The sequence below is a fragment of the Gymnogyps californianus genome, chromosome 11 (assembly GCF_018139145.2).
Source record: "Gymnogyps californianus isolate 813 chromosome 11, ASM1813914v2, whole genome shotgun sequence".
Lineage (NCBI taxonomy): Eukaryota > Metazoa > Chordata > Aves > Accipitriformes > Cathartidae > Gymnogyps > Gymnogyps californianus.
Window position 1 is genome coordinate 8,694,942 of NC_059481.1, and position 13,703 is coordinate 8,708,644.

General features: G+C 37.8%; 1 protein-coding gene across 1 annotated transcript in view; it reads right to left on the reverse strand.

Annotated features, from left to right (window-relative positions):
* MYZAP (myocardial zonula adherens protein) overlaps positions 1-13,703 on the reverse strand; it is a 64,205-nt gene that overhangs the window by 35,813 nt on the left and 14,689 nt on the right. The window contains exons 3-8 of the mRNA XM_050902950.1: positions 11,321-11,479; positions 8,674-8,766; positions 6,149-6,262; positions 5,136-5,288; positions 2,122-2,247; positions 1,117-1,245 (exon numbers count right to left, since the gene is read on the reverse strand). Coding sequence (XP_050758907.1) covers positions 1,117-1,245; positions 2,122-2,247; positions 5,136-5,288; positions 6,149-6,262; positions 8,674-8,766; positions 11,321-11,479 — 774 coding nt within the window. The remainder of the gene's footprint in view (positions 1-1,116; positions 1,246-2,121; positions 2,248-5,135; positions 5,289-6,148; positions 6,263-8,673; positions 8,767-11,320; positions 11,480-13,703) is intronic.

Genomic DNA, 13,703 nt, shown 5'->3' on the forward strand with positions numbered 1-13,703 from the left:
ACTAAACAATAGCATTCATTCTCAGCTAGGTGAATGATACCAGAAAAGGAAGAGGAAATTTCACTGTAACTGTTCGAGACAGAAGATATAAAGCTTTTTCAGATATCTGAAAAAGTTCAACAAATGAGATTCAGATGCACTGTACTATGCAAGGAGAGGTACTGTGATACTCTTAGGCTTAACAATACATTAAATAATAATAACCTGACTACTAGTCTGAATTTTGCCCTGGAGTGAAGACCATAAAAGAGAAGAAGGAAAAGCAGGAAACAAAAAGAAGCAATGCAAAAACTGCTACAACTAGTTTTACAGTAGTGCTGCCAGTGTCACAAGAGGTAAATGTCTCAAAGCACTTCTGCTTTCAGAGCTTTAGAAGTAAATTGTCAAAAACCTGCTCTCAATTACAGTTTGGTAGGGAATATTTAGCCAGGGAGAAGAATAATTAAAAGATTTTTAATGCTAGCAGGAAAGGAAGAACCTAAGTTTTGGTTTAAAAGGCAGTAAAAATGATTTTTCCTTCTCTCCTCAGATAGATATCTGCATGGAGGATTAAGTGGCTGCTACATACCCACAAAAAACTCTCAAAATATTTTAGTCTGAAGCTTTCGGTTTAGCATTTCATCCACATGCGGAGAAATCTGGAGATACAATTCCAATCAGGACTATAAATAGCTAAATAGTAAGGTCTATTCCTAACTAAAACACATTTTAATGGACCTACCAACAGCATTTCTAATCATTTATGATTACTACTGGATAATTTATGATTACTACTTCGTTAGGCTTAGGAGACCTTGCACACTGAAGGAAGACTGAATGGTCTTTTTAAACTCTTTCTTTAAAATAATGGTTAATTTACTAAATAAATTTTGACACCTTAGGCGGCCCTGGCTGTAAAGACCACTAGAAAGATAGAACCACCACTTAATCACAGTGTCTTTCTGGTAGTCCAGGTCTATTTACTTATATGGATACAGTAACTAAGTAAGATGCAAACAGCAATGGTATGTCACTGAGCAGGGTACTGAGCAGCAGACAAAAAAAAAAAAAAAAATCAGATTTCCTCCATGCACTTCTGCATTTCCTTTAAAGGCAACAATCAACTAACTCTCATACCTCTTCCATGCGTTCAATCAGCCGGTCCAGCTCACCAATTCTCTGGTCTTTTTCCTGTATGCTTGTTTCTGTAATCTGCATCTTCTTATTTGCCTCTTCAATAGCCTTCAGAAGCCGATTTGTTTCCTCCTTCAAATAAGAATATTTACAGTCACATTAACATCCAATATATTAATGAGGAATTTTTTTTCTTTTTTCTTTTCTTTTAGGCCATAGAGCCAGGCTAATAGCTTTTAAGCAGAGCTCAAAGCTTTTCACTACACCTGCACAGAAGTCTGGACGAGTTGTGACCCTAACTGGGAATTGTATAGGACAAAAGATTTGGGGCACTTTAAAGTGCATAGGTATTTGTAAAGCATCATTATGAAAATCTGAGAAAAACTTTTAACCATTTCTTAGATATTTGTTTTCCCTTCTAGGGATGCTGTGAAGTAACAGCATAAGAAAAATATGCTGTTGCAGAAGATGGCATTTTAAACACCAAAGTTTGCCACGTTCAGCTTTGTACTTTCCTCACATATAAAACAATATGAATAGAAAGAGACTGGGAAATCTACCTTCAATCTCAGTTATTATCTGTCTTTATCAGTTAGAAAAATGAAATAACTAACTGCTCATAGAAAGGTTTTACTTGGGGAGTGGAGGGAAACCAGGGGACAGGAAGACTTCTTGCTCCAGTAGCATCCAGTGAAGTTGTTCCCCCTCCCCTTCTTAAACTGTCACTAAAATTGGACATTATATTCTTCTTTTTTTTAGAGAATCAGAAGTTAAAAACCCCAACTTACTCCATTTCAAATTTTGAAATCTACATTATCATTACTGTTACTGTGTTTGAACACATTCTTTTCTTAGCCCTACAACCCCAAAAGCTTGGAAAGCTTAGTAACTGTGGCATGACTAGTCACAGAGACAGAAGTGAAGGAACATGTGTCAACTCTGGAGTATTAAGTGATTGAGAAACAACACCTAAGCTAAGCACCACTCTTACAGACTGGCTATACGTACTAGGAGGATTTCTTTCTCAGCTTTATGTTTCTGCTCCTCTTCTCGCATTTTTTCCTCATACTGACTATACAGTTTTCTTGTCACCTCTCTCATGACTTCAGCATTGGCTTCCTGCGACGATTCCACCTATGAGAGGGGAAAGTTGACCCACCAGTCAGTACAGCACTGCTGGCAGCAGGAGAAACGGAGTTCACATGATGTGAGAATAACACTTTGAACTTCAGCTCCACCTTGTTATAAATATGACACTGCTGAAGCAGATTTTCATTTGCATCAAGACCATTTACAACACTCTGCCAGTATACAAGTCATTTGAATTTGTAGAAGTTACTGTTTCATCAAGTTTCATATTGTCTGAATTTAACTAGTCATTGCTTATCCAAGACCAGACTATGCTTCTTTACTGAGCCCTTCCATAGCAGCCTCCAAGTCACTTGGTTTGTTTCCCTATTGAAAAGACGGTCTCCCCCCATTTTACAGAAGCATAGATTAGAGATGGTCTAGACTCAACTCCTGTTTCTAAATGACCGTGAACACTCAAAGCAATAATTACTTTAAGCTAGACCTAAGTATGTGTTGTTAACTAGAAGACACAGCTGTACCCTCCCTCCTCTCTCTTTCTTTTTCACATACTGCTCTTTGTGTAGGCACAAGAACTGGGGTGACCATGGAGCAAAGCAGATCAGGGAACAATTAGACTTAAAATTAATATACTTAGGGGTGTGGAAGGGTTAATTTTTAACCACTGGACCAGAAACTTTACTACTGCTACAGGGAAGAGGGCAGGAATGGTAATTCAGAGACAGGATTTCCCCCTTCTGTTGGCTCAAAACACTGACTGAACCACACCCTCAGTGATCAAACACCAGACAGGATATTCACCACTTAAACCCATCTACTTTGTAAATCACAATAAAAGCGAAGCAAAATAGCTAGTCCAGGACTTAGTTCTCTTACTAGAGATGCTATAAATCAGACAAGGTTATAGTGAAATGCTGTGGGTGCTACAAAAATGTCAGGAAGAGGAGGAATATACTGTCATCTGGGAGAAGAATAAAGTATTCCCTGCTGATAACTACAGTTTACACAGCTACAAAATACCTGGTTCTGATGATTAAGGTTTTGGGGTTTGGGTCTTTTTTTCATTTCAAGGACTGAAAGATTTATTAAACCCTTGTGTTTATCTTGCATGGTGGGAACAAGCTGTTTTCCTACCCTGTAGGATAAGAACAGTGTATTTCAGCCTTTGAAAAGGGACTGAGCTCTGAAGGACTCCACTTGTACTGCAATTGCCCCCTTTGGCATCTCACCTAGACCAACACTGGGGTAGAGGTAGCACTCTGCACTTTAGGCAAGGGAGCGGACTTAAATTAAGTTTCAGTACAACATTAAACCTTCCGCATTTCAGGAAGCCTGAAAGAATCATATCATTCAGAAAAAGCCAACAATCAAGATACACTGAACTGGAATATGATCTCTGGCACTGTCTCTCCATCATTCCTTTGCTTATAGCTTGAGCAATGAGGGGAGTAAAAACAAGCATAAAAAGGTAGGTGCATCAGGGCATCTGTTATAGTACTCTTAAGCAACATCTCCAACCTCAGTTATTGTTATGATTGTATGAATAAACCAAACATACTATATAAGCTACATGAGTGTGTTCTCATACCCAGAAAACAATCATGGCATACAGTAGTTCCTGCTTTTCAACTGCTAACCTCCCAGATTCCACACCATCCTCTTACATTCACCCCTGGAATTAAATCCCAGATGTCTTGGCATCTTTGATACACAATTTTATGTTTAACTTTCAAAGACAGCAATGAAGTATTTTATCTACTAACTTTGTAATAAAACTGCAACTTTGAGGGCCAAATTTAAACTTTTTCCTCATTAAGGCAGGGCATGTCTTCTGCAGACCTTGACATACTTGAAGATAAACAAATCCTTAAGCATTCAGTTGAACTGGGACTTAACCTGCGGTTCTCTGCCCTTAGAAGCAGACATACCTTTCCCTAACCTGTTGGTGCATGTCCTTAAGATTGTAGTAAAGTCCAAATTTCTGTTTTGAAATCTTAATTGCATCAGCTTTGCTTTCTTCTTTTAATTGGTTTTTCCCTCTTTTTATTTCCTGCTGACAATAGTGTGTACAAAATATAGCTACTTTTATAGCCTGTAAAGCTTCACTATGAGAGGAAACTAGAACATGAATTGTAAGTTGAAATACGCTTATGTTAAATTTTTCTCTTTTAACCATTCATCATTAAGCATGAATGCAAGTCAGTAGAGAGCCAAAAAGAAACATCTTCTCTGACAAAATTAAACATGAATAAACCAGAAGTCACCTTAATTTCACAGTGACAAATTCTGATACAGTACTATATCTAAATTAGTCTACTTTGAGCAATTTTAAGAGACACAAATGTTTCCAGAAGAGGTTTTTTTGGCTTTTTTTTTTTTTTTTTTTTAAGTGAGATTAAAGGAATACATTTGGCAGATGGGGGGAGAAAATGGTCAAGCTTTCTGGCATAGAAAACCCTCCAGTTTGCGTTTTATTCCCTTGCATTTCTCTGAAAGAAATAGCTTAATTCTCTTTCTAAGACACTTACTGTTACAGCACATATCTGCTGACCATATGCTCATAACTTAACACATTACCTATTAAAAATTGTGCAACACCAAATAAACAAATCCAACATCAAGAAATTCTTATAGCACTGTGTAGAGTTATAATATTCCTTTATTTACAGCAATGGGCGCTAATAATTTAATGTTTTGAATTTTCACCTGCCAACATCCCTGAATGGTAATCCCACGTTGTGGAAAGACTGACTGCTGCCAGCTGAGATTCTTTGTTATTAAAACAGTATTGATTCACAGGAACATGTCAGCTCTAGGGAATGATGAAGGCATGAAGAATGAAGAACCCTTTACAAATAAGGCCAAGGAATTCATTTAACATACTCCTAATGCCTTCAGTGTGCACTATTTTGGGGGGAGTTTATATACCACACCTTTAATTTCAGTAACTGATTTTCAATTTGTGCTGTTTCCAGTTGCTTTTGCTTCTCTCTCAGCTTTTCCATAGATTGCTCATGCGTATGTTTTAAATTCCTTATTTGTTCCCTTATATCAGTGTTCTCCAATGTAACATCCACTAGAGTTTTCTAGAAGAAAGAGGCAAGCCACATATTAAAAATCACAAATAATTTGGTGAACTAATACAGTCAAGACATTATGGAACAGACAAAACATTTAAGAGTTTCCTGATGTATCAATGCAGTGTGAACAGTTTTGCAAGTTTTAACGTTTAAAATTATGGCTTTTGTTGTATTTAGTTTGCTAGTAGGTATTTCCATGAGGAACATGCTCAGTGAAATCAAGTCCTGGAACACGATAAAAAAAGAAAGGAACATGGATACATTTCAGTATGAACGCTACTCCCAACAATCTTCCTTTCTTCTCTCCAAGGGCCATGCTATACATATTAAATGCTCTAGACTGGGAAAAGCTGTGAATACAAGAAAGCAGTAACATTAAGTTGTTCAGCTCAGATATGTGGGAATTTGGAAGTCTTTAAAACAGAAAATTCATTCCCACCTTCTCCCTCCCCCTACATTTCACAGGTATGTAAAGTCTCACAAGTGTTTAGCATCCAAACATGCCACTTCCATTTCTGTTAACCAGTGAAGGTAGGAATAAGTCAGGAGATGTACCGTTTTGCACAATACCGAACAAATCACATTTTCACCTTAGATATTTCATAGTGACATGACTAGTGGCATTAATCTGCTGCAGATCAGTATCTCTTTATTGTACACTATTTTTTAACAGGTTTTGAAAAAACACAGGTGTTGGAATTTTTTTTTTCTTAGTTTCCTAAATTAGCTGCCTTAGATATCCAAGACAGTACTTTATGGGCTTGTTTAGTGTTAGAATCTATATTTGTCATCCATGTTTTATGTATGCTTTTAAATCCATGTCAGAAAAGGCAGTTGTCAGCTGTGAAACAGCTATTAAAATGTACCTGCAAGTCTATTGATGCTGATGTCAAGGAGCTGTTCATTTCACTAAAGCTATCTAAGGCTGCAGCCTGCACTCGCACATGATTCTCTAAGGATTCCTGATGAGCATTTGTCACCTGAGCAGAAAAAAAAAATAAAAATTTTTATATAGAATAATGATCAAGTTTATCTGTTCTTTCAAAGGGAGCTACAGAAGAGAAAGACCCCATGGTTAATTTTCACAGTACTAGGATGCTGAAAATATACAGGCCTCAAACCATATTCTTGCACCTCAGAAACAAACAAACAAACAAAACTTAGAATCCAAATATGCTAACAGAAATAAGACACAAGTATCTATATTTATTGCTAGTCTGTAATCACTGTAAAAGCTGTTCTTTTTGAAAGGACAAAAGGACACTTGGCAGATGTCTGTTCAGAAAGTTTATATACACAGAGTGGGCAGATTGTAAGAAGTCACAGAGTGAAAAGCAGAAGAATGCAAGAAATGAGGAAATCTAGGAAGGTTTGGGTGAACTGTAGAATAGCCTTAATTAAGAAGGAATTGACTAATCAGGTACATAAAGAAGCAACATCAAGAAAACTTAAGGATGAAACAATACAAAGCAGGTAGGAGAAGTCAGCAGAGAGCTTTGTTGTGTGAAAATTTGTCATCTTCTGTTATGTACACACAAACATCCTTAAAAACTGGGGGGGGGGGGGGGGGAACGGCAGAAAATGACATCATTTAAGAAGAGACCAAAACCCAAACAGTGTAAATAATTATGAACCATTCAATAATAAAAAGAAAAAAAATATTGCTAATGGAGGCCAGCCCAACTCATTCTTCGATGGACCAGATTTGTTTCTTGATAAAAACATAAGAACACTAAGGACTGATACAGAGAACAATGAGTGTTTAGTAACCAAGTCATACACAGATTAGGTCAGCATAGGGAGCAGAAGCCAAGTAGTTACTGTTAACCCTATATAAACATGTGCTCATGTAAAAACAAACAAACAAAAGCAGAAATGCTTTGGATGGATTAAGAAAGTTACAAGATAAGAACTTGTGTGAAGAAGCATACTGCCTAGGGCAGGATATTGGAAGTACAAATTTCAAAGAAACTTTATGAACAAAAAGTAGTCCTGGAAACTGATGGGAAAAAAGCATAGTGATTCAAAGCTGAAGCAAAGAGTATACAAAGGATTTTAAACAGGATCCCCAAATAGCATGAAAGATGGCAGTCATGTAAAACCAAAACCAAAACCCAATGAAACAAAAAAACCAATGTATTATTAGGTAGAACAACACTTGTGCTTTTTTTCAGGCAGTCTAAAGTATTAAAAAAGGTGAGAGGGTGACTTATAATGTGCCATTTATGTCAGAAGGAGTGCTTCATAAACTGCTAATTTGCTGCAGAACTAGAGATTCTGTCAGAGCTGGTCAGAAACCCTTAATTAAGAGAGATGTTCAGACTCATGCAGGATTTCTACTGGTCTGACAGAAGATCTGGAAGTGCACGATATCACCACTGCTATTCAGTAAGGATCAGCAGCAAAGACTACAAAACTGCATCTGAATCAGCATTTGCCTACATGCATACTGGGTGGGAAACTCACCTGGTTGGCATCATTAAGACTATTTAACACAGTTTACAGAAATTCAATTTTCTCTCCCTCCTTGTCTCAAGTCAGGGTGGTTTTTTGGGTTTTTTTTTTGAGACTAGTTGCCACAGAATAAAAGTACCAGTTTAACAGCAAGTTCTGATCTTTACATATCATGCAGGGAACTGACAGCCTCCAAATGAGGATGGCAGAAGGCAACAAGTCAGGGTCCCAGTCCCTTGAAGTCAGAATACATTTAATTGCCAAAGCTTCCTCTGAACCAGGGCTGTGAAAATCAATGTTGAATATAAAATCCACAGCAAGTTTTCAGAGACATTTTTTGGACCAAAGAACTCAGCAGCTTAATATGAAGGATACTTCTACAGACTGCAGCAGCTTTTATTGCTAAAGCAGCATGTCAGAAGAAAGAGAGGTCATTGAATGACCACTGAAAGGTTCAATTAAGAACCAAAAGATAAGTCATTTTTAGAACTGCCAAGCACTTTAATACTAAAGAATATCGCTACTTCTTTTACTATAGTGTTTAAACAATAAAGTCAGTAAAACAGACCAAAGTCTGTTGAAATGACACCAAGTTGCATGTTACTCCTAATTATAAGTTATTTATTCAATTGACCTGGCAGCTTACTGGTACAAACATCTCCACTAATTATCAATACACACAGACAATGCTATCAAGATTTTATTTCCAAGAAGCAGACAATTAGTAATTCCACATGCAAAAGCATCCCTGTCCTACTTTACCTTCCTGGAGGGAAAAATAAATAAAGAAATAAAAGTATAGATGTCACATAAAACAATGAATTGGAGTGGTTTGAGAAATTATTTCTGTTCTGCTGAAGCAAAAAAAAAAAAGTCTCTAGATAACACTGAGACAGTTATTCTCATATGCTTTCCCTACAAATGAACGTATACTTACTTTCAGTTCATTTGTAAGCTGCTGTATTTTTCGTTTCATTTCATCATATTCACCATACATTTTCTTTCTTACTTTTTCCAGAGTTGCTCTCACCTGGTGTCAGAAAAAACCAAATGCCTTTATCAAATTTATTGATGATACTGTTTATACTAGGGCATGATTTTTTTTTTTCTATGTCCTTCATTGTTACTTTCAGTAATTTCCATTATTAATCTACCTTTTCATCAACAGCAATTTATTCTTAAGAACAAGACAAAAACTTAAGTCTCAAGACTTGTCTACATAGGGACAATACGAATAAATGTCTCTGAGTAATTCTAAACTTCTCTGTACACACTTAAACACTTGCAAATTAATAATTTAAATAATGAGCTTCAATTAAATTATCTGTAATTCATTCTAACCTGATTATTAAAGGAATTAAAATTAATTTGAGCATATAATGTTTTCTTTCTGGAAAAAAGCATCCACACATGGATTTAATACACCTTCATACTTTTTCAAGTGGTTAATTAGTTTTCCCTGAGTATCCTTTGAAGATAAACCCTTTAATTTTGGACTTTTAGGCTCGTATCTAGCTAAACAATATAATAGTATAAATTTACCAATGCAATTTCAAATCTGAAGAACAGAGTACTCAATTTGATCTTATTTAAGAACTATGGATGTAAATTTTACCTTGCCTTTCTAAAAAAAGAAAGGAAAAGCAAAAAAAAAAGCATGCTGGAAGCCAGCTTGGGTTTACATGCCATTGCAATCCAATCTTCTCAAGAGCACACGTTGTAAGCACTACTTAAACGTTTGCCTACAGTCTACCTTCCAGCTACGTAATTCAAACTCCCCGCCCCCCCCTCAAACACAGACTGATTGCAGATAATCTAGGGCAGTGAGCTTACCTCATCTCTGCATAGGCTTGGGGAAGGAGCGAGGGGAAAACATTAGTAGGGCCTTATACAAGAGGGGATGTTTCTAGCAGCTCTGCAGTATGCCCAATCCCTCCCAGAAAGAGGGGCATTGGCCACCAAATCTATGCAAGGAGTAGGTACAAGCCTACCCCAAACTATGCGCTCCCTTTAGGATGAGAAACATGGAAAGAAGCTGACTCCTACACTTCACCTCAGGAAAGCACACCTCACCCTGTCCCTACCCTCACATATGCACGTGCACACACACACACCCTCTTGCAAGGTGCAAATTCGACTCAGATACAGAGGAAACTGTCAGCAGTTCTGACGTGGCCCATCATTTTTGCTCTACTTAAGTCAGCACATACGTGGCACAAGCTGAGGACTCCTGTTTAAGACTCTACTTTTAAAGACGAAACTTATCTGGCAAACCAAAGTTCACAAATTAGCATAGCTGAACACAGCTTCCAGAAGACAGGAGAGCAAGGACCAGCAAGTCTCTTCCCATGTCTTTCCCACTTTTTCCTGAAAGGATCAGTACCCTGAACACACATGCAAGACATGCAGTTCACCTGGTCTGACATGTCCCTCCATGCCACAAGCTGGCTGTGAACAGAAAAGGGCAGGGAGATGGTCCTGGTCCAAGCAATCCACACCAGGTACCAGAAACAGTGCAGCCTGGGGAGCTGGACCTTCCACGTGCCAATTCACCCATCCCCTGACACCACCCCAGCAGGGTAGATAAACTACCCAGGCAGGAAACCAGCAGCTGAGGCAGCTCGCGTGCCTCGCCTGCACTGCAGTAGTGACATACCCTAACTGTGAGTGCAGGAACTTGAGAGTGCTGAATGCTGGGAGCTAATAAACTGTGAGTAATAAAGGAGAGAAGAAAGTGCTGATAGCTAGAGACCTGGCAGATGTTAAGAGCACACATAATTACAGTCTCTTACACTGCTGGCTTGACTCAGTGTTCCTCCCTTTTATATCAACTCCGTTTGCACTTGAATCAGTGTAACATGATAACCATTGACCAATAGCTTCCTGGGTGGTGAAGGTGGATGGAAAGACAAGGTCAAATTATTTGCCCTGGGCTAATTAGGGGGTTATTGCCAAAGCCTGAGAGCCAAGGACTGACGGGCAAAGAGATGCTGAGTTTCAAGCACAGAAACCAGCAGCATCAGAAATGCATTTTTTTTTTCTTTGAGGAGAGCATTTCTGAGTAAGCATGTACTGAGAAAGTAGTACAAAGTCATCCTTATTAGGCTGACTATTTTAAGGCTGCCCCAAAATATACCCAAGTGATTTTACTGTGTCACCTAATTTAGGAGCCTTTTCAAAACTGGGGGGTTTGGGGATGGGGGAAGCAGAGGAAGAGAGGAGAGAGTTTATCCTTTCAGGTTACATAGTTTCTTCTGTATCACATTCGAAATTATGAAGGCTTCAGGAAAGAAACCCCAAGATCTGTTCAGCAGTTTGCTTGCCCAGCTGCAGCCCAGTCAGCAAGCATTAACAAGTATCACTTGGCACAAAGGCATTGAGTCTGGACCGCACAGTTCCCAGGTATATAGCATGCTTTTTTTCCAACTTGAATACTAACAAGGCAAGCCTTTAGCTTCAGAGTAGGTTCCCAGTTCAAATTCAGGTGTTGGGCTAGACATCAGTTATCCCATATACACTCACAGCTCTACATGAATATATGGAAAGGATGTTTGACAAATTTTGAAGCTGAAAGCATAACTCACTTCTTTAATGTAATTCATCTCCTCTTTCAGCTGATCAGCTGACCAGCCATAAACCACCATTTCTCTCTTATGGTTGTTGTCAGTTCGGTGCACAACGCCATACACCATCCCATGAGAGACCTTCCCTGGACACATGCCATTTGGTACGTGGTAGAGCTCCTTAAAAGTAAAAAAATACAAAGTTATTTTAAAATCAGTACTAGAATAAAAAAATAACAAACAAAAATACAGTAACACAGGGCCAGAAGAGACAGCCAACTACAGTGGAAGCGCAACAGTACCTAAGAACACTAGTTCCCAAATGTTTTGGGGCCAAACTATCAATCTTCATGTTTTTGGGAAGATCAATGACCAGTTTATAATTGATAGAGATGATAGAGATGTCTAATTTCCACTGGCTCTAATGGAAGTGATATAGGTACAGCTAGAGACAACAGAATGGATTTGTGCAAGGAGAGGTAGAGGCATGTGAGAGAAAAAGTTATCCTGGCTTATTTTCATTCACCAACATATGCTACTTTTCTGCATTCTTCCAGAGCACTGTCAGCACTCACAGTTCCCTTTAAACTCTTGCAACCACAGAATTGCCCCTCACTCCCCAAACTCCCTGCTGCAGGAAATATAAAAATTCACAAGTTTAATAAAAAATTTTAGAAAGTTCTCAGAAGAAACTGAAATGAAAACATTTTAGGCAAGGTTCCTTAAACAGAGCTCAGAAAATATCTGTTTATCTTGGAGATAAACAAAGTAGAATTTCAGTTTGCATTTAAAGCTAAGGACCTCGAAAGCAATCAAACATTCATTTCAGGGCTGCATTTCTGTTACAGAAGTTGTAGAACTGACATTGTAAGAGCCAAAGCAAAGTTATGAAACGGCATTCATGTGGGTGTTCCAGTGTTATTAACTATTGTAGGAGGATAAAACTTTGAAATCAGGTCTCGATAGGTAAATAGAAAGGCTGTTTTAAAGTGCCTACATTTGTTATTTTAATGATCTCCAGAAATTTGTAAAACGTACTTGTAATAATTGCATGTCTTACTTCAAGGCGCTCTTTGCAACAGACTCCTCTTATTCATCTCATTAGTACACTTAGTAAGAAAAACATTCATGCAAACAGTAGGAATCACTTCTCTCAGCATGTAAATAAATATCTGCAAGGTCACATGTAACCACCTGACCTGACTACTCACCTAGCCTCCCTTCTTATCAACCCAGAGAAACATCCTTCTGTAGCAATCATCTGAAATGAGTCAGTCTCCAGAAGTACTAATTTCTCTTCTTGATTACAAAGAATTTAAACAACTAGCTTAGATGAAGACATCCACATTATGACTTTTTAAAAAGAAGGGAAAAAAATATTCTTACCTAACTTTAAATATTTGCAAACTAGGAACCTAAAATTAGTGATTATTTCTGAATAGAAAGTTAGAAAGACACAATCTTGGAAACACAGCTGTTACTGCTTAGCCTTGCATGTTGTTTTTGAAAGGCCAGTGCTGGGGACAAATCAGTTATAGGTCATTTTACTGAACTTTCTTTCTCATGCTAGATATACCAGGGTAAATTTGAGAATATTTACTACGTTGACCTTAGAATATGTTTCATTTTATGTTGTTGTTCAGTAATGACACTATGAAAACCAACAAACTTTGAGATTCTTTACTAAATTAAGAGTCTAAGCAGTGTCTAAATACTCTCTTTGACACCAAACAGAGGCTGGAAGAGATGAAGCTCAGCATCTTGTATCTATCTGCAGCTGCATCCTGGAGAGTCTCCAGTCCTTACCATGACAGACGGTGATGATAGCGTCTACAGTCTAAAGCAGTAGTACTTTCAGTTTTTAGCAGCCAAACTAACACAACTATAGTGGCAATATAAAAATAAATACCTCTTTGGGTAAGGGAAAAAATGAACAGGAAAATCTACTTGCATTAAGAAGAATGGGTAAAGATAGACATTTGTTTTATATTGTGTCGCTCCCGCATGACACTGACAGATTTTCTTAACATTGTAAATCCTACACATTTTCCTTTATGGTATCGTTAATAGCTTAACCATTTTGCTGAAGCTCTGGGGGTGTGTGTGCAGGGCTGGGAGGGGAACAATCATGAAGCAGACACCTGATAAAGAATGTTTCAGGCAAAGAACAACAAAGCTATAAGCAATCATTTAAAAAGAAAGCCTTAAAACCACTTAATGGAAAAACATTGGGCAACCATCCCTACCTATGCATGATATCATTTTACACTTTGAAAACATTCTGTGCAAAGCTTCATATCCTGATAATCAGAAGTTTCATAATTATGTATTATTGGGGTTTTTGTTTTGCTGTTTGGATGCATACAAACAAAAACCCCACACCTGATTTTTTGAGAGTAGAGAA